The sequence below is a fragment of the Notechis scutatus genome, chromosome 11 (genome assembly GCF_049901735.1).
Source record: "Notechis scutatus isolate UNSWTSFEM ecotype Mainland chromosome 11, rNotScu1.2, whole genome shotgun sequence".
Classification (NCBI taxonomy): Eukaryota; Metazoa; Chordata; class Lepidosauria; order Squamata; family Elapidae; genus Notechis; species Notechis scutatus.
The window spans coordinates 12,907,649-12,927,251 of NC_142019.1; the positions used below are offsets into that span (position 1 = coordinate 12,907,649).

Below are 19,603 nucleotides of genomic sequence, written 5' to 3' on the forward strand. Positions count from 1 at the left end.
CCATTCGCCTAAAGCCTCGTCGAGTGCCCTTTGCACTCAAGCCAAAGATTGATGAACAATTGGACAAATTAATAGCCCAGGGCGTGTTGGAACTGATTGACCACGCCCGATGGGAGACCCCAATCATAACCCCATAAAACCTGATGGATCTTTGAGAATTTGTGGGGATTACCGGGCCACCCTAAATCACGCGTTCCAGCAGAACGCTTACCCTGTACCTGTGGTCCAACACCTTCTTCATTCCCTGGGAGGTGGAAAAATATTCGCAAAATTGGACCTAGCTCAGGCATACCAGCAGTTGCCCGTAGATGCACAGACTGCGGAGGCCCAAACTATAGTCACGCACAGAGGTGCCTTCAAGTGTAATAGACTTCAATTTGGAGTGAGTGTAGCACCTGGCATTTTCCAGAGTTTGATGGAAAGATTGCTACAAGGCATAAAAGGGGTAGTGCCCTACTTGATGATGTCTTGATAGCTGCCCCCACTAGAAACCTATTAGAAAAACGACTCAGAATGGTTCTCCAGAAATTTAAAGACGCTGGCCTGAAGGTCAAGAAGGACAAGTGCCAACTATGTACGGAGAGGGTTGAATTCCTGGGGTACCTTCTTGACAAACAGGAATTCACCCTACTGAGAAAAAACTGACTGCTATAAAAAACGCCCCAAGACCTAGAAATAAAACAGACCTCCAAGCCTTCCTGCGACTCATTAACTTTTATAACATCTTCTTGCCCCAGAAGGCGACTGTTGCTGAACCCCTGCATAGGCTCCTCGACAAGAAGGCTTCCTGGGTCTGGGGACATCGGGAAGAGCGAGCTTTTCAGCAAGTAAAAGACCTTTTAACTTCAGATGCTGTATTGATACAATATAACGAGACTTTACCCTTAACTGTCACCTGCGATGCCTCACCGTTTGGGGTAGGAGCCATCCTGAGCCACGTCCTGCCAAACGGTACTGAGGCACCTATTGCGTTTTTCAAGAACTTTATCCAAAACCGAAAGAAACTATAGCCAACTTGATAAAGAGGCTCTCGCTATTGTGGCTGCGATCAAACGATTCCATGAGTATGTATATGGAAGACCCTTTTCCATAATTACCAATCACAAACCATTACTTGGCATTTTAGCGGAGACAAGCCCCACATCTTATCGCCAAGAATGACACGTTGGTCAGAATTTTTAGCCGCATACGATTACCAACTGCTGCACCGCCGGGAAAGCCATTCCCCACGCTGACGCCTTGAGTCGCTCGCCGCTACCCGAAGTCATAGACGACCCAGCTCCAACCCTAGCTACGCTACAAATCGAAACCCTTCCTTCACCACCACTGACTGCACAAGACATCGCCTCGGAAACAAGGAAGGATCCTTGTTTGGCACGAGTCCTCAGCTGGGTGGAAAGAGGTTGGCCTGACAACGAACCCAACAACACCTTCAAACCGTTCAAAAACCGACAGACGGAGCTTTTCTCACAAAGAGGATGCGTCTTGTGGGGAGACAGAGTCGTCATTCCAGAAGCGACTACAGCATAAAGTTCTGAAACTATTGCACGACGGACATCCTGGCATCGTGCGCATGAAGGCACTAGCGAGGAGCTATGCTTGGTGGCCAGGTATAGATAAGCAAATAGAAACTTGGGTGGTCACTTGCAGCAAGTGTCAGGAAACTCGCTCAGCTCCACCAAAAGCCCCGCCAACTGAATGGGAAACACCCCGGGGTCCCTGGTCCCGTATCCACATCAATTTTGCAGGACCTACCAAGGGGCATACATTTCTTATAACTGTGGATGCCTATTCCAATTGGCTAGAGGTCCACAAAATGAAGAGCACCACCACAGAAGCAGTCGTTAAAAAACTAAATAGGCTATTCACTACGCACGGGTTGCCAGTTGTCCTGGTTTCAGATAATGGACCCCAATTCACTGCTCTTGCATTTGAACAGTACCTAGCAGACCGGGGATACGCCACGCCTTAACATCGCCAGCTCACCCTGCGGCCAATGGCAGGGCTGAGCGAATGGTCCAATTCATAAAGAAAACTTTACACAAGATGGAGCAAGGGGACATCGATGACAAGGTGACCCGGATGCTTCTCCTCCAACATATCACCCCAAACAGCACCACAAACAAAACCCCAGCCGAACTCCTGATGGGCGGGAAACTTTGCTCACATCTTGACCGCCTACACCCTGCCTACACACCGGAAAAGCCCCTGGGGTCCAGCAGCCGGATCGCACGTTCAAGGTAGGCGACCGGTTTTGCAAAAACTTCTCTGGTGACCCATTGTGGATCCCGCTACCATAACTCAACTTACGGGGCCCGTTCCTACCGTTTACAAATTGCTGATGGGAAAATGTGGAAGCGCCACATCGACCAACTTCGCTCCAGACTGGCACCTACTCCCGTCACAAGCCCTGAACCTCAAACCTGGGGGGGAAGGGAAATCGAGGAGGCCGGAAAAGAGCTAGCATACGACCCAGTACGCGAAACCCAGAAATCAGCACAACCAACCCTGGGATATTCACCTTCCGAAGGAGAGCTGGACCAGATGATCGCCTCACCACAAGGCAGCACTGCGACAGCAGCAAATCCAAGGAATTCGGATGACAGCCTTGACGGAAGCGGAGATGACAACCCTGAGTCGCCCAGCGAAGAGGTTGGACCAGCCTTGCCGCTGAGCTCAGCAAACAGCCCATCGGAACCAGAGTCAGGGCAAGGACTGGTGGAGCAACATAGATCAGGTAGACAGGTGAAACGGCCTGCTTACTTGCGAGAATACATCACCCCACCCCTCAGACGGAACCTAGGGGGGAGGGGTGTTATGAACTAAGCAAACGCGTTAGTTCAAAATCCTAAATAGTTTTGCTTCCATGGCTGGCTCGTAATCCTACACTTCTGATTGGCCCGTGAACAGCGGATCGTGATTGGTCGTTCCGGCTGATCTGATTGGCTGACAGCGGGTTGCCGCTGATTGGACGCTACCAGCGTGGCAAACTCAAATCATTGGTTGTTGTGACAGCAGCCAGCTCTATAAAAGGAGCTGCTGCTGCCCAAGTCTTTTGCTCTGTTCTGAAGTCACTAATAAAGAGTTGGAGTCACTATTCGATGCCTCGTCTCCGTTCTTTGCGCCCACGCTCCAGATCTAACAGAGACAATGAAATGAATAGGATATGTCTTGAAGATTCCCTTTTTTCATCAGTGTTTCAGAAGAGAAAACATGTGAGTTGCTGCCTGTCTGCCTTCCAGCTAGGTGCGCATATTTACAGAAAACATCTATAATTCAAATTTTGGAATATATTTCTTTTGTTGAGAAACCCAAAGAAAAATGAAGTCAGATGACCTTGGATCTTCCAAAGAGACCATAAGCATTCCCTGGTGTGCATTCCTGCTTAGTATTTGCTGAAGTATAGATATCAGTTCATTCATTCATTCATTCATTCATTCAATTTGTATGGATGTCCATCTGCCAAATGACTCTTTTCATTTGGGAAATTAATGTATTCCCTGACTTTAATTTTAAATGGCTACTGAACTTCTTTTAAATTGCAAAAGCTCAACTGAATGTTTGTTGATTTCCATTCAAATGGAATCTCTGTACAGATTTCAACAGAAGCAAAACAATTTTTCCAAGACTAGTGAATTTTTTTCAAGAAAAGTGGTCATTGAGCACTTTTTTAAAAAAAATAGTAAGGGAAGTTATTACTCAGGTTGGGCTTCCAGATGAGATCAATAGACCAACCCAAATCAAGGCTGCCATCCTGACATCAGTTAGCATTCCATTCTTTTATTATTCTTTTCTCTCTTAATTAAAAGTAAAACCTGGAACATCTGCATTAATTTGTTGAGGACACTCTTTCTCATTTTTGCTCAGTTTTCATTCATTGACACACCTACACACTAAATATTTTTGATAAGAACGTATAAGTAAATACATAACATGTATAAAAGGCTTTAAGGTATTGGCAGTGTTTATTAGTGGAATCCTTGCCTTGTTGCTTGTGTCATTGTCATTTTTATCTCAATTACATAGTTTATGGATGTCTATTTCTGTACTGTGTTCTGAGTTCTTTTATAGGACTCTCTGTAACAACTGGTTTTATTTATCTTAATATCTAATGGGCTTATGTTGTTATTTTTACATGATTCAGTAAATAAATATTGTCTGAAGGTATCAGTTGTAATTTTTAATATGGTAAATATCTCTTGAGATGATAGATAGGTAGGTAGGTAGGTAGATGGATGGATAGATGATAGGTGGGTAGGTAGGTGGATAGATCATAGATAGATAGATGATAGATAGATAGATAGATAGATAGATAGATAGATAGATAGATAGATAGATAGATAGATAATAAGTAGGTAGGTAGGTAGATGATAGATAGGTATAGGTAGGTAGGTAGATGGATCATAGATAGATGAGATAGATAAATAAATAGATAGATAGATAGATAGATAGATAGATAGATAGATAGATAGATAGATAGATGATAGATAGATAGATAATAAGTAGGTAGGTAGGTAGATGATAGATAGGTATAGGTAGGTAGGTAGATGGATCATAGATAGATGAGATAGATAAATAAATAGATAGATAGATAGATAGATAGATAGATAGATAGATAGATAGATAGATAGATAGCTCCCATACAAAAAGAAGAAGTTTTTTTTTTGAATCCTCTATAATTTTTAAAAATGGGAAGGGATTTTGAGAGCAAAAAGCTTAAGAATTCCTGGTCTATATGATTACTATAGTGTGAACAATTGTTGACAGTTGGAAGAATTTGCTACAGTGATATCATCTTGGCATGGTCAAATTTCAGAATGACACTTAACAACGGCAATATTTATATTTATATACAATCTGCTATGGCAGGCTAAGCATACGGGAAGCATTACAGTACACTGTGAAAGGACATTGTCATTTTTTTTACATGAGGCAGTAATTACAATGGTGCTAGTGAAGTAACACCCAAACCTATGAATGGGCTCTTTCCCCGAGGAATTTTTAAAAGCTTAATTGAAAGCACCCTATCGATATTTGGGTAAAAATTCAGATTGTGTGCCAAGAGAGATGATATAACTTTAAAAAAAAATACCCAAAAGCAGTGATTGATCTTCCACTTTTGAGCTGATAGAATGTTTAATGGGAATTGCCCCGTGTAGTTTGAAATTGCTTGCAGGTCCCAAAATACAAGACATGGGTTTGAGCAGGATTCTGTGCTGAATATCCTGAACCCAGATAAGTAACTTTTGATCTGTTTAAGATGCATTTCTTCCGTTATTCTGCTGTGGCCACATACTGGGTAAGGTTGTAATCAGTGGAAGGGAAGGCCATAAATTATAAGGATTTTTTTCTTTTATCCAAGTGTTGTTTTTCTCCTGTAAAAGGTCCCGCTGAGAACATTCTTACCAGGTTAAAGCCCAAAAACATGTGCTTTTTCAAGAGGCACTTGGACTTTCTGATTTTTCTTTGAAGACATTTCACTTCTCATCCAATAATCTTCTTCGGCTCTTCTCCAAAAACATATTGTACCTCTTAGAATCAGGTGCTCATGGCATGTAATACTTGATTCACCAGCTACATTTATATACCAGAAGTCATATATATATGAAAGGTAGGAGACATACTGAAGTGTGTGTGTGTGTGTGTGTATGTGTGTGTGTGTGTGGCGCGCGCGCACGCGCAGTACTACAGGCTACTTCTGCTGACTGCCGGCTGACTGCAATTTGGCAGTTCGAATCTCACCAGGCTCAAGGTTGACTCAGCCTTCCATCCTTCTGAGGTGGGTAAAATGAGGACCCAGATGGTTGGGGGCAAGAGGCTGGCTCTGTAAACCGCTTAGAGTGGGCTGAAAAAGCACTATGAAGCGGGATATAAGTCTAAGTGATATTGCTATGTATACATTAACCAAATGTCAGAAAACAGATAAGGGAAAAGGTGTTTGCGAAATATCTAGCAAGCTACTGGGTATCAAGTTTAAGTGACTTTCAGTTTGGTGCATTGGTACTAGTAGTTACATAGACTGGTTGCAACTTCAGCTGAGTAGCATAATTTAAGTTTACCCTACAGATAGACTTAACAACCATTCATTTAGCAACTGTTCAAAGTAATGACAACACTGAAAAATGTGACTTATGGCCAGTCCTCACACTTATGACTGTTGCAACAGTGAGCTTGGCAACTGACATATATGTATGCCAGGGTCATTCGATCACCATTTAAATCTTTTCCAGTCAGCTCCTGACAAATGAAATCAATTGGAAAAGATGGATCTGGTTAATGACTGTGTGATTCACTTAAGAACTACAGTGATTTCCTTAATAACTGGGTTAAAAGGTTGTAAAATCAGATGTTATTCAATTAACTGCCTTGCTTAGAAATATAAAATCTGGTATCTGTAGCAGTTATAAGTTTATTTCTGAGATTTTCTTTCAAATGAGCATCCAGGACTTATCCTCCTTTAATAATCTCTAAAGCAGATGAAATATCTAAAATCTCTTTTTGTTATGACAATAACAAAAAAACCCCACCCCTCTTGATCCCCATTAGAAAATCGGATGTGATGGGATCATTGGATCCTCTGCCAAAGAAGATCACTGTGGCATTTGTAACGGAAATGGGAAAACCTGCAAAGTGGTGAAAGGTGACTTCAACCATACGAAAGGGATGGGTGAGTAGTTTTTGCACATAGGAAGACTGAAATATCCTAATTGAATGTTTACAGCATTTGGCATAACCATCATCATCTTCTTTTAATGACCCCATAATCCCTTGCAGGGTGGAGTCTGCAACTGAATGGGGCTGAGTGTTTACTGGCCGGATGCCTTTCCTGTCGCCAGTGCAGAGTTTTTTTTTTTCCAGCAGATACATCCTCATTGTGCCCAGAGAGAGAAATATCTGCCTCTACCTAGGATCGAACTCACAGCCTCCTGATTGTGAGGCAAGAGCTCCACCTCTAGGCCACCGCACCACTCAGCATTTGGCATAACCATGTTATGATGATCAGCCATAATGAACCATGTTAAGTTGATAAAGGGTCTGGTAGCTAAATGTTAGGATGAAAAGTTGAGGGAGTCTATCGAAGAGAAGGATTAAGGGAGACAGGATAACTTTCTTCTAGTACTTTAGAGGCTGTCACAGAGAAGAGAGGGTTGAGCTATTCTCCAAAGCGACTGAGGGCAGGAGAAGAAGTAAGGATCGAAGCTTATCAAAGAGAGATCCGACCTAGAACTAAGGAGAAATTTCCTGACAGTGAGAACAATTAACCAGTGGAACAGCTTGCCTCTGAAAGTTGTGGGTGCTCCATCATTGGAGGTTGTCAAGAAAAGACTGGACAACCATTTGTCCAGGATGGTATAACGCCTCCTGCTTTGGGCAGAGGGCTGGACTTGAAGACCTCCAATGTCCCTTCCAGTCCTATGAATCTATATTCTATATTACAGCACTTTTATCAATTTTGAGCAGATCATCTAGGAATAACTTATCTGATTTGAAGGACAGAATTCCATAAGCATGAAAAGAAGATTTTTAATGCCACAGCTGGCATAGGAAACCCATTTTTCCCTCTATTTTGCCATTCTAAATGTGGCTGTTCAATGACCATCAATAAATTTTACTTACTGGCATTGGGGACCTCTTTTTTTAATCGTTTGTCCCCTTCCTCTCTTGCCTGTTTACTACCAGTTCTGTGGGCATGGTTTGGTGGTCGTGACTTGGAGAGCATGGCTTGGTGGGCATGGCAGGGGAAGGATACTGTAAAATCCCCATTTCCACCCCACTCCTGGGGGAAGGTTACTGCAAAATGCCATTCCCTCCCCACCCCATTAACCTGCTTTCCAGCTCCGTTCTCCTGTGCGGGGCAACCAAAGAAGACCCAGCCGATCAGCTGGGACTCAGGAGGCAGAGAATAGATGGGGTTGGTGGGGCCAGTCAGAGGTGGAATTTGCTGGTTCTCCAAACTACTCAAAATTTCCACTACCGGTTCTCCAGAACCAGTCAGAACCAGCATCTCTGATGCTGACCCTTTTCCAGTGTTTTTCTATTTTGGGTTGCATGTGATAGCTTGATGCACATATTGTTTTGCCGTGCCATGGAAAACAAGCCACCCTGGGAATTATAATTGAACTTGAACAAAATGGGCTATTTATAAACCCACGTGATCTTCACCAAAAAGTAGAAGCCATAGGTGATTCATATATTTTGAAATCCGTTTCTTGTCAAAGTGCAACAGAGTCCTATTAGAGTACTGTTTTGTTTCAATTCAGATTTGCTGTTCTGTGTCCAAGTAGCCGGTTCCCTGTAGAGGATTGCTTTGTAATAGATATCAGAAAGCTGTTGCGAGGAAAATTGTCTCCTGCTGCTGACTGGGCTGTCCTGAAGAAAGATTATTTCTGCTGACTGCTGACTTGCACAAACATTCCCTGCTGGTGTAACTAAACTTGTGCCAATTCCTCCCCCCCTTAGTCTCCAATAGTCAATGTAAGAAGGTTTCCACCTGTGTGATGGCCAGGACAAAGGCAGTGCCCAAATGTTTCTCATGTAAGATGCCTTGGTTGATTTCCATGGTGCTGGGAGATAGATAGATACTCTCTTGGTGTTGGGTCTTCTTCCTTGTTCTTTGCTTGACTTGAAATGCCGATATGGGATCCTAACTCAAAGGAGAAGCTGTGGATATATTTCAAAGCTCTTTTGTCCTTTCTTCATATGAATCTTTTCACTGAGTTCTCGGGGAGGAAAAAGCATCTTGACATTCATTTCCTGATGAATGGGGTCCTCCATAATTCTAACTTTCAGCACGAGTGGGGTTAACTATAAGGCAATCCTTGACTTGTGATTTTTCCTTTAGCGACCATTCAAAGTGACAATGGTACTGAAAAGTGTGACTTTGCTCTAGGACCGTGATGGCGAACCTATGGCACGCAGAGCCATTTGTGCTGGCACGTGAGCCGCAGGCAAACTTACCTCACTGAACATGTGTGCGCCTCACAGCTGATTTTTTTTTTTGTTGTTGATTTGGGGCCTTTTTTGGCTTTTCAGGATGAATTATAGGCTCGTTTTGTCATTTCCTGTAATACCGGAAGTGACGAAACGGTCCTATAATTCATCCTGAAAAGCATTGCAGAGGCTTTTTCCAAGCCTCTGGGAGGCCGAAAAAGGCTTCAGACCAGCCGAAAAGTCAACTGTGAGGAAAGGGGTTAGTGTGGGGGGGAGAATTGCGCGCACATGCACAGGGGGCATGGGGAAAGGGGCATGCACTGTATTCTGGGTGCTGGCACATGAGTGCGTGTGCGCTGGTTCATATGCAGTTTTTGGCACAGGAGCCCAAAAAGGTTAGCCACCACTGCTCTAGGACTATCACAGCATTCCCATGGACATGTGCTCAAATTCGGACACTGAATTTGGCACCCGGCATGTATTTACAATGGTTGCAGAATCCCAGGGTCACGTGATCCCCATTTGTGACCTTCCCAGCTGGCTTTTGGCAAGCAAAGTCAGTGGAGGAAACTGGATTTGTTTTAACAACCATGTAATTCACTTAACAGTTGCAGTTAATTGCTTAACAACCATGGCCAAAAAAAAAAAAAGTTTCCAAAATTGGGCATGATTCCATTAACAACCAACTGGCTTAGCAATAGATATCTGGTTCCAATTGTTGTCATAAGTTAAGGACTACCTGTCTTGGGTTTCTATGCTAAGAAGGTTTACAGGCTTACGAGCAGTCTATGGGCTTGTCATCCTACTGAAAAACCTATCAAGATTCACAGCAATCAAAATGTCAGCCTTCACAATTCCACCTGCTGATGATTCCGCCTTCGAAGGAGAAACCCAATAAGAAGAGAGAAAGACCTATTTCCCTAATATTTCCCACAGGTTACTCAAAAAAGGGAGCAGGATGCAAATTGAATGAAAAAGGGAAGACATTGGGATGAAGGCATTAGTTACATTGGCTGTGACTTTCTCTTCTAGGAAATGACATTATTTTCTCTGAAGGAAGAAATGCCAGCTTTCTATCACTGATGATGATAACGATCATTGAGTGCATTTTATAGAAGTGTTAGCATGTTCGTGCCTTTGAAAATATTAATTCAGTGGAATCCTAGCAGATACTATGGGAACCATCTAATTGTAAGAATCCCATTAAAAATTCCAAACTCACCACTGATGCCATTAGCTTCTTTGGCTTTGAAATCTATCCATAACTTCAAGAAATCAGGACTAGGAGCAATGGATGGAAACTAATCAAGGAGAGAAGCAACCTAGAACTGAGGAGAAATTTCCTGACAGTTGGAACAATTAACCAGTGGAATGACTTGCTTCCAGAAGTTGTGAATGCTCCAACACTGGGCGTTTTTAAGAAGAGATTGGGCAACCATTTGTCTGGAATAATATAGAGTCACCTTCCTGAGTAGAAGATTGGACTAGAAGTTCTTCACGGTCCCTTCCAACTCTGTAATTTCCTTGTTATGGTTTTCCTCCAAGGACTCCATGACTAGAGGCAGAAAAGACGGAATTACAGTATCAAAGACTGAAGGAAATTATTGCTCACTAGTTCTTTCCAGATTTCTCAGGGAAGGCACAGCACCAGCTGTTCTCCCTCTATGAACCTTCACAGGGATAAAGGCAATCTTTCTGTCCCCTTTGCTCTGCTCCCTTCCCATCGGCTCAGGTGTCTCCCCTCATGTGAGCCCTGCAATATAATTTTAACGCACCATTCTCTTCAAGCCCAGTTGTGCATTCCTGAGGCCTTGATGTAACACAGGCGAGACAGAAAGAGGATTGTGTGCCAGAAAGAGAGAATTGTTCCTGAGGTAGAGAGCACTTGCATATAATACTACGTATTAATAAATAACAAAGAGTTCCTAGGAGACTATGGAAACCTTATTGTTCAATCTGAAATGATTTTGAACTAAATGGATTTGGAATGGAACCTAAAAAGAATGCAGCCCATTATTCTATTATAACATTTAATTGTCTCTCCAGAATTGGCGTTGAAAGGAATGAACCAGATTCTACTGAAAGTTGAGAATGATTCAATTGTAGTAGAGTTTTTTGGTCATAGTAAACTGAAATTTACTGATCTTTCTGGAATCCATGCTGCAATTACTGATTGCTAAAGGAGTGGTAGCTTGCACATAGTGAGAGACTGTATCAAGGCTTGCATTTCCCTAAATGCTGAGAAATGGATTTACATTCATTTGTAAGGATGAAAAGAAAATCTAAAGCCCAGGAGTATAATGGTGTAGCGGTAGCATTGTATTTTGCTAAATAATTTGTTAACTCCAAATTCTACTTGTCCCCAAAGTGCTTTTTCAAAAGGCAACTGGACTCTTAGTTTTTCCTTGGAGGGGTTTTCCTTCTCATTCATGAAGCTGAGAACAAAAAGAACTGAAGAAGCTTCTTGGATGAGAAGTGAAATCTTCAAGGAAACATGAAGAAAGTCTAGTTGCCTCTTGAAAAAAAAACCACCTTTGGGACAACCATGACTTGGACGACTGAGAATCTCCATAGACAGATATCCACATCTACTTACTAAAATCCCATGAAGTTAGATGAAACGAATAGTGCTTAAGTGGATGCCTATAGAATTTCAACAGGCAGAATTTAGCTAATTATCTCTTTATTCAAATCAGAATTGCCCAGCTTCTGGTTTGACTGCGTTTGGTTTTCTCTTATAATATGAAAGAGACCTGAAAACTCTTCCCATTGGAATTGAGTTCTAAATTTCTCCTGAATGTTGATATTGTTTTGATGCATCCAATCAGTAAAGCTGGGTCTAGTTAGAAGGCATGGAGGATCCAACAAAAGATTGCTTGTTGATTGTTTAAATTCCTGGATAAAATCGTGGAATTGTACATTTAAAGGATGCCCATAAGTTTGTCCTAACATTAGTGACATGTATACTTTCAGGCTGCTTCCTATCCTCTCCCCTCTGGCTATGTCTTGTTATATTATGTCACCTTATCGTTGGTAATAATCTTTGGTTTGGGGTCTGTGTGTATTGCCAAGATGTTTTTGTATTTATATAAGCATTTATTTTACTGGGTTTATGTATCACTCCAGTTACGTCTGGTGCCAAACAGCTACTGATTTCCAACAGTAGTAAAGTTAAAGCAAAACAAAAAACTCCACAATAATATAACAATGTAGACTTCCAATAGTAAAGAATATGCATATAACTTAGGGTTGAACTGTTGGGATCTTAGTGTTCTCAAAGCTCGTTGATTCCTGCAGAGATTTCATTAGCAAGCTATGTAACATCATCAATGCATGATTAGGCATGATAATGTTACTTAGCTTGCTAATGAAATATCTGCAGGAGAATGATCAAACCCACATTAGACCCCAAACTCCAAATACGTAAATTTCTCAACTACTAAGGAATATCTGTAATGCTGACTCTTCCTGCAGAAGAGATATAAAACATTCAAATTCCTGGTGGCCTATTGAAATAATTTGCCATCTACAATTTGCCATCTTAGAATGTGATGGTTCAATACAATTTGAACATGCTGAATAAGAGAAGGCCCAAATTCTTGCTGCCAAGCTGTATGTTAGACAGCTGTTTGCCTGGATTATGATCTCTTGCATAACTGTGGTCATAATAATAATGATTAAAACAATAGTTAACACTAAAGGCAAGATGCACTGAAATCATAGCAGTGCTGAATCCAACATGTTGGCACCAGATTCTTAACTCTGTATCTTCTATTGTAGCCCTGTTTTCAGTTTTCCTTTCTGTTGTATTAAGTTATTTCTTGGGTAAACTAATGAAAGGAGAAGAAAATGAAAAATGAATGTGTAGTCAGGGTGGGGATCGTAACATAGAAAGATTAATAAGGAAAAGAGAAGAGACAAAAACAAGGAACGCTTATTGAAACAGATGCTCTATTATCATATTGTGCTTGATGGAAAATGCTTCTGGTAGAAACCAAATCCAAATTTTCCAATATGGTCCCTTCCAGATACACAAAAGGACATTAGGACTGGGAAGGTTGACTAGCCAGGATGGCATGATTGAGTATAGGAGTTGTTTTCAACTCCTAACAACCACATAGTTAGATTGTCTCCATCTTTTCAACCCGTCCTTTTAAGTCTTCCAATGATGCATTCATTGAATTATTTGGGAAAAATAGATATAATTAATATATAGTTAATTCAGTTTTTATCATATGCTCTTCATCATTCATGAGCCATAATTTATTAAATCAACCAATTGGTTGGGTCGGCATAGTACTGTTAGCCATAAATTATGGCTTGCCTGCCATAGTGACAGACTATGTGTGAAGTATGGAATCAAGTTTCCCACAAATTGAAACAGCTGGCAGATTAGTTGAAGCCAAAAGAAATTGAAACATCCTTCAAAGGCTTTTTAGAACAGTTTTTTGTTCATGGAACTAGTTGCAATAATAATTTTAACAGAGCTCTGATCACACGAAGAAATCCAAAAATCACCAATTGGAGTTTATTGCCTCGTAATTTTAGTTATGTAGGAAGTGGGCACATTCATTTCCTTCTCCCATTCAAGTCATAATTCACATCTTTGAAATTTGTGTGGCCCAGCGTCTCAACCAAATTTCAAAATGGGTGTTGGAGTTGTGAATTTCTTTTTCCAAACTGTTAAGGACTGCATACTTTAGCCACAACGACCACTTGTCAGTTTCCCTGGGAACTTCCTTTAGGATATACTGTGGTGGCTCATATATTCCTTTTCTTGGTTGTAGGTTATATCGAAGCAGCCGTGATCCCTGCTGGTGCTCGACGCATCCGTGTGATGGAGGACAAACCTGGCCACAGTTTTTTGGGTAAAGAGAGAAAGAGTGAGAAACACAGGGATTTGGTTGAAGCATAGCATTTCAAACAACATGACTGGGGCTTTGGAGGAGAGTTTATTTCATGGACTGTCATTATATCTCAAAGACTTTTACTGCTAGCTGTCAGTGTTCGAATGAAACTCCCCCTTTCATTCAGCACAAAGTTCATCCCAATAAGATGAACTCTATTGAAGAAGTCATATTGGCACATCTGGGAAAATCCGAATCTGAGAGTTCTGGGTTTTCCCTTCCCAATTGAAAATCAAAAACCCAGCCCCTGCACCCACCAGTCTATCACATGGCCCAGTCAAGCATCAGTCCAACCGGAGACATTCCTCCAGCCACTCCTCTCCAGGAGCAGGATAACTTGTCCTTGACTCTATGAGGAGAATGTTGTTGAGTCTAATCTTTCTCCTTTCTATGAAATCCTTCCTATGATGACCCAGGGCATGGCACAAAGGCAACACAGTCAAATAAGCGATAAGAGTCCCTTTATTATCTCCAACTTTGCCCCCAATGTCCAGGTTACCTTCGGCTGGAGAAAAACACTCCCAGGAAAATTCAGTCCAAAACAAGGTACTCACAAACTGTAACTTAAAATTCAAACAAACCAAACTGAAGTAATTAGTTTGACAGGGTAGGAGAAGGAATTTCAAATTTGAAAGCACCGCAAAACTCGCACAGTTGGCAAGATGCCAGGAACCCAGATAAGCCACAACGATACAAGATAAATTCACGTTTGCTCCCAACAGCTTGCTGCGCACAGCTTGCCTTTTTATATACGCTGTGTTCCCAGCTGCAGCTAATGAAGGGAATCAGGGCCCTTTCCTCTCCTGTAAGCCACGTAACCCTCAGAGGTCAGCAAAATGAGGACCCAGATTATTGGAGGCAATATGCTGACCTTGCAAACTGTAAAGCACAATAGACTAGTATATAAACCTAAAAACTATTGCCATTTGGTGGGAAGGGTTGCAAAGGCAAACAGACAGTTCCATCAGAAGCACCTGTTGATACACCGCAAGATGACTGAGAACATGGTTACTCATTACCTGAAAAGCCAAGTGGAAGAAGTCTAGTTTCATTGCTGGAAGCACATGGCTCCTACTGACAGTGCTTCCTGTTCTTCAGCTTGTCCCACCTCTGACCTGTGTGGGAGCTGGTTGCCATCTAATTTAGATATCATCCTTGGCTACCATGGTTTTGATTTAACACTAATACTCTTAAAATAAAGCAAAAACCTTCTTTTCTTCTTCGGTGGATCCTCAGTGGTTGGTCACTATCAGGAGCCTCGGTGGCGCAGTGGTTAAGAGTGCAGTACTGCAGGCTATTTCTGCTGACTGCCATCTGCCTGCAATTTGGCAGTTCAAATCCCACCAGGCTCAGCCTTCCATCCTTCTGAGGTTGGTAAAATGAGGACCCAAAATTGTTGGGGGCAATAGGCCGACTCTGTAAAACTACTTAGAGAGGGCTGTAAAAGCACTGTAAAGCGATATATAAGTCTAAGTGCTATTGCTATTATACCCTATTTCTTAGCATTTTATTTTAAATTGCTGTAGAGACATCAGGATAGGACTTTTATTGTTGTCTATCTGCTTTACTGTTTTAACCCTGAAGATTGTGGTATAACCAAAGCGGCATGGCTTGAGTCAGCTTTTACGAGGTGAACGGAGAAAATATCTGCCCAGAAAAATCCAGAATTCTGGAATTTTGTGCAAGTCTCCATTTCTGCCCATGGCGTCTTGTCTTCCTCAGCTCTTGCTTAGTTTTAGAAATTAGTCACGTATTTGGCTTTGGTGATTCCGTTAAGTGTTGTCTGCCTGCTTTCGAGCCTCTTTTCACATCCACATGGGCTAGAAACTTTCTTTCTGAAAAAAAACCCAACAACAATGGTTTGCTCAGGAAGCTGCTGGGAATGTTCAGTATCACATTTTTACAGGATCTCCTCCAAAAAAACAGATCGCTGCCAAGATTATTCAACATCTTGCCTGCTCTGCTGCTTTTATTTCTGCTTGTATGGCAAGGCAGTATTTGGAGCTAAAATGTCTCTATTTTTCTAGGCTTTGACATAGGAAAAAATGTCTGCCGGCACTCTGGTCTCTTGCAAATCTTTTGAATTTTTGAAAAATCAGCTTTTTTTTATTAACAACTCGATTCATTTGGATTAATTATTATGAATGAGATTAATTTGGATAGCTGCTGCCAGTCCAAGATTGTCAGGTATCAGCTGGAATGAAGACAGACGTAAAAAAAAAGTCACTCCTATGATATCGATATCACAGAGTGATTCCCAGCCTCTTTCAACTTTTGCCTACCTGTTGATCCAGTGCTAGTTGGCAGACGTGACTGCTTTTGTTGTTGTGGTTGTTGTTTTTAAATGTGGTTGTCAAACTTGACTGTTCATGGTAAGCTTCCAACTCCTTTACCGCTTCACGCTTCTGTCTGATCAGCCTCGTTGCATTAAAATGATCTCATCTGTCTTCATGTTTTGTGAAGGAGATCTTCCTTTCTAAAGAACAAATTAACTTGTGTTGATAGATTCACTTTTACAAAGCAGCTGTAACTGAATTCCATGAAAGGCAGCTTTCCTCTCCCCCACCGTCTCCCCTGTTTACTACAGAAAATTGCTATCTATACATCAGTACAAGTAATCTTTGTCTTATAACCGTTTGTTTACTGACTGTTCAAAGGTACAGCAGCAGTGAAAATAGTGACTTATGGCCGTTTTTCACAAGTACGACCTTTGAAGCATCCCCACTGTCAGGTGATCAAAGTTCAGATGAACGGGTGTGTATTTATGACAGTTGCAGTGTCCTGGGATCATGGAATCACCTTTTGTGACCTTCTGACAAGCAAACTCAATGGGAAAGTCAAATTGTCTTAGCAACCGTATTGCTAAGTTAACAACAGCAGAGGTAGCCTTAACCACTGTGGCAAGACCCAAAGGTGCTTTTTCAGAAGGCAACTGGACTTTCTTGTTATTCTTTGAAGAGATTTCGCTTCTCCTCTAAGAAGCTTCTTCAGCTCTGACTGGATGGTAAGGAATGGAGGGGTTCATATTCCTTGCAGACAGCTGGTCATTTGCATCCTTTGAGAAAGTCGTTGAAGCCACTTGGAGGTTTGTCTGTGTCCTCAACAACTCTCTGAAAGAATGCAAATGAGTGTCTACAAGGAGTATAAATCCTTCCATTCCCCACCATCCAGTCAGAGCTGAAGAAGCTTCTTGGATGGGAAGCGAAACATCTTCAAAGAAAAACAAGAAAGTCCAGTTGCCTTCTGAAACAGTATCTTTGGGACAACCATGACCTGGATGATTGAAAATCTCCATAGACATTTAACTGTGGCAAGGAAGTTTATAAAATGGAGCAAAACTCACTTAACTGTCTTGCTTGGCAATGGAAATTTCAGGCTCAATTGTGGTCATAACTAGAGGACTACCTGTAGCTATAACAAAATCCTGGGCAACCAGGTTTAATCAAGACCCTGAATGGAGCTGGGGTGTGGAGTTAGGAGAGGAAATTGGTCAGGGGAAGATCCATTTCTCTATTTTCACGAGCAGAGAACCAGATCAACAGGATTCGCTATTTTCCAAAGAGCATCCTCTGTGTATTTACAGATCGGTTACCGAGTCTCAACATAACAATTGGAAGTTTTGCTTTGTCAGAGTCTTGCAGCAAAACGAGGGCACGAATCTAAACAGAAAAGTGGAACAATTGCAAACTCAAAAGGACAATTTCCTGCCACTGTAACTTTAATAAGGTCTGAGGTTTGTGCAGACGCTGCTTGGGTTTAACCTTGGAGGGATGGCTGGAGCAAATTGCAGTAGTCAAAGTTTAGGCAAAGTATGTCTTTTTTTTTTTTTTCCTGGATTGGCCAACACTCTTTGGAAACGAACCTGGCTGCTTCGTGTTGAATTGATGCTTGAGCGAGTTCCTTTCCACCTACTTTCATCCCATGCTGCCTGGCTTGTTTGATTTTTTATTTTATTTTTTTGCAAATTATTTTGGACAGGAAATGCCTTACACTTTGGAGGTATCCAGAGTTGGAAAGAATCTGACTTGAGAGAAAAAGTTGGTGCAAGTTTTGAGAACAGTCTGAGAGGGTTGGTTCTCATTCAGGACGGAGGGGGGGTGGGGGAAACCTGGCAAAAGTTAAGTATGGAGAAAGGTGGCTTGAAGGCTAGCAATTCCTTTAGAACAGGGGGTTCCCAAACTTGGCAACTTTAAGACTTGTGGACTTCAACTCCTAGAATTCTGGGAGTTGAAGTCCACAAGTCTTAAAGTTGCCAAGCTTGGAGACCTCTGCTTTAGAAGTTGGGAAGCTCCAACTAAAAACACAGGAAGCTCACAGAAAGATGGACGGAGGGTTGGACCATTTGCTGAGGAGACTCGGTTGAATTTGTGGCCTAGAAGAGCAAGGATAACCCTCCTGAACCACTCTGCCCATTTGATTCTTTGCAGCTTTGAAAGATTCCAGTAAGAAATCCATTAATAGTGACTGGAAAATTGAACTTCCTGGTGAGTTTCAGATAGCGGGGACAACCATTCGTTATGTACGACGAGGTCTGTGGGAGAAGATGTCTGCCAAAGGACCAACCAAAATACCACTTCATCTTTTGGTAATTGTCTAACTTTTCATTGTATTCTTCGGAAGATCTAAATGTTCTGACTGATTTTCTTTCATACTCACTAAAATGATTTACCTGTAAACGCCAAAGAGATGGAATATGCCTCCAGATAAAGTGGTGGAAGTGGGAAGATCCTGGTCTCAATCTTCTGATTGGCCAAGTCCTTACCAAATAATTTACAAAATAACAGACTTGGAAGGGACCTTAAAGGTCTTCTAATCCAACCTCCTGCTCAAACAAGAGACCCCAGACCATTTCAGACAAATGGCTGGCCAGTCTCTTCTTGAAAACCTCCAGTGATGGAGCACACACAACTTCTGGAGGCAAGCCATCCCACTAATTAATTGTTCTCAATAACAGGAAACTTCTCCTTAATTCTAGGTTGGATCTCTCTTCGATGATCTTCCATCTATTTAATTTTAATTTTACTATGTGTATAGCACTCTCTCTTGGTCGTAGCCTGTGTTCCCATCTAGATTGCAGACTACAATTCAACTGGGCTAGTCCCCAAATGAACCATCCTGAGCTCATTAGAATGAATGAGATATAAATACATAATGTTTAGGATCGGGTCCAGAACTAGGGTTTTCATTAAAAGGCTTTTGTGATGTGATGTCTTGTTACTATGCAAAATTTATTGTTTGCTATTTTGAAAACTTGGCTGAGAAAGAGTTTGAAAACAATAATAGTAATAACAAACAGAGAAACTGTTATGTAACCCAGCCAGGTGCTTCCCAGATGAGTTTTAAAGTTTTTGTTTCACAGAATTCCAGGGCATCTCTTGGATTATTATGGACTGGGGAAGGGTGGCATAAAACCCCTCTGGAAAGTCCAGCATATTGTGAATATTTCAGGAACATGTTGCAAGATACAGCAGGGTCTTTGCTTGAATTCTAAAGGAATAAGAAGGGCACGTTAGGACATGTTTGGGACTTTTCTGCAGGTGTGCATTGCAAGGGGAGATCAGATTTAAGCAGCTTGCTTTTCAGAGAAGCTTCGGCATGGTTCCCCCCTCACCCCTAGTGCTTTTAGAATCATTTTTCTAAAAGCCTTAAAACATCATCACCTGGATGGAAGTATGATGACCTCTGTCGGAAGCCAACAAGGGAGAACGAGAAAGTGTAGGCAAGGAGACAAACCATAGAACCGTTGCACGAAATTAGTTTCAGAT

The 19,603-nt window shown here is 41.7% G+C and overlaps 1 protein-coding gene across 1 annotated transcript in view; it reads left to right on the plus strand.

Annotated features, from left to right (window-relative positions):
• The window catches only part of ADAMTS17 (ADAM metallopeptidase with thrombospondin type 1 motif 17), a 161,780-nt gene that overhangs the window by 104,693 nt on the left and 37,484 nt on the right, over positions 1-19,603 (plus strand). The window contains exons 15-18 of the mRNA XM_087972857.1: positions 6,547-6,667; positions 8,461-8,535; positions 13,719-13,799; positions 18,266-18,423. Coding sequence (XP_087828983.1) covers positions 6,547-6,667; positions 8,461-8,535; positions 13,719-13,799; positions 18,266-18,423 — 435 coding nt within the window. The remainder of the gene's footprint in view (positions 1-6,546; positions 6,668-8,460; positions 8,536-13,718; positions 13,800-18,265; positions 18,424-19,603) is intronic.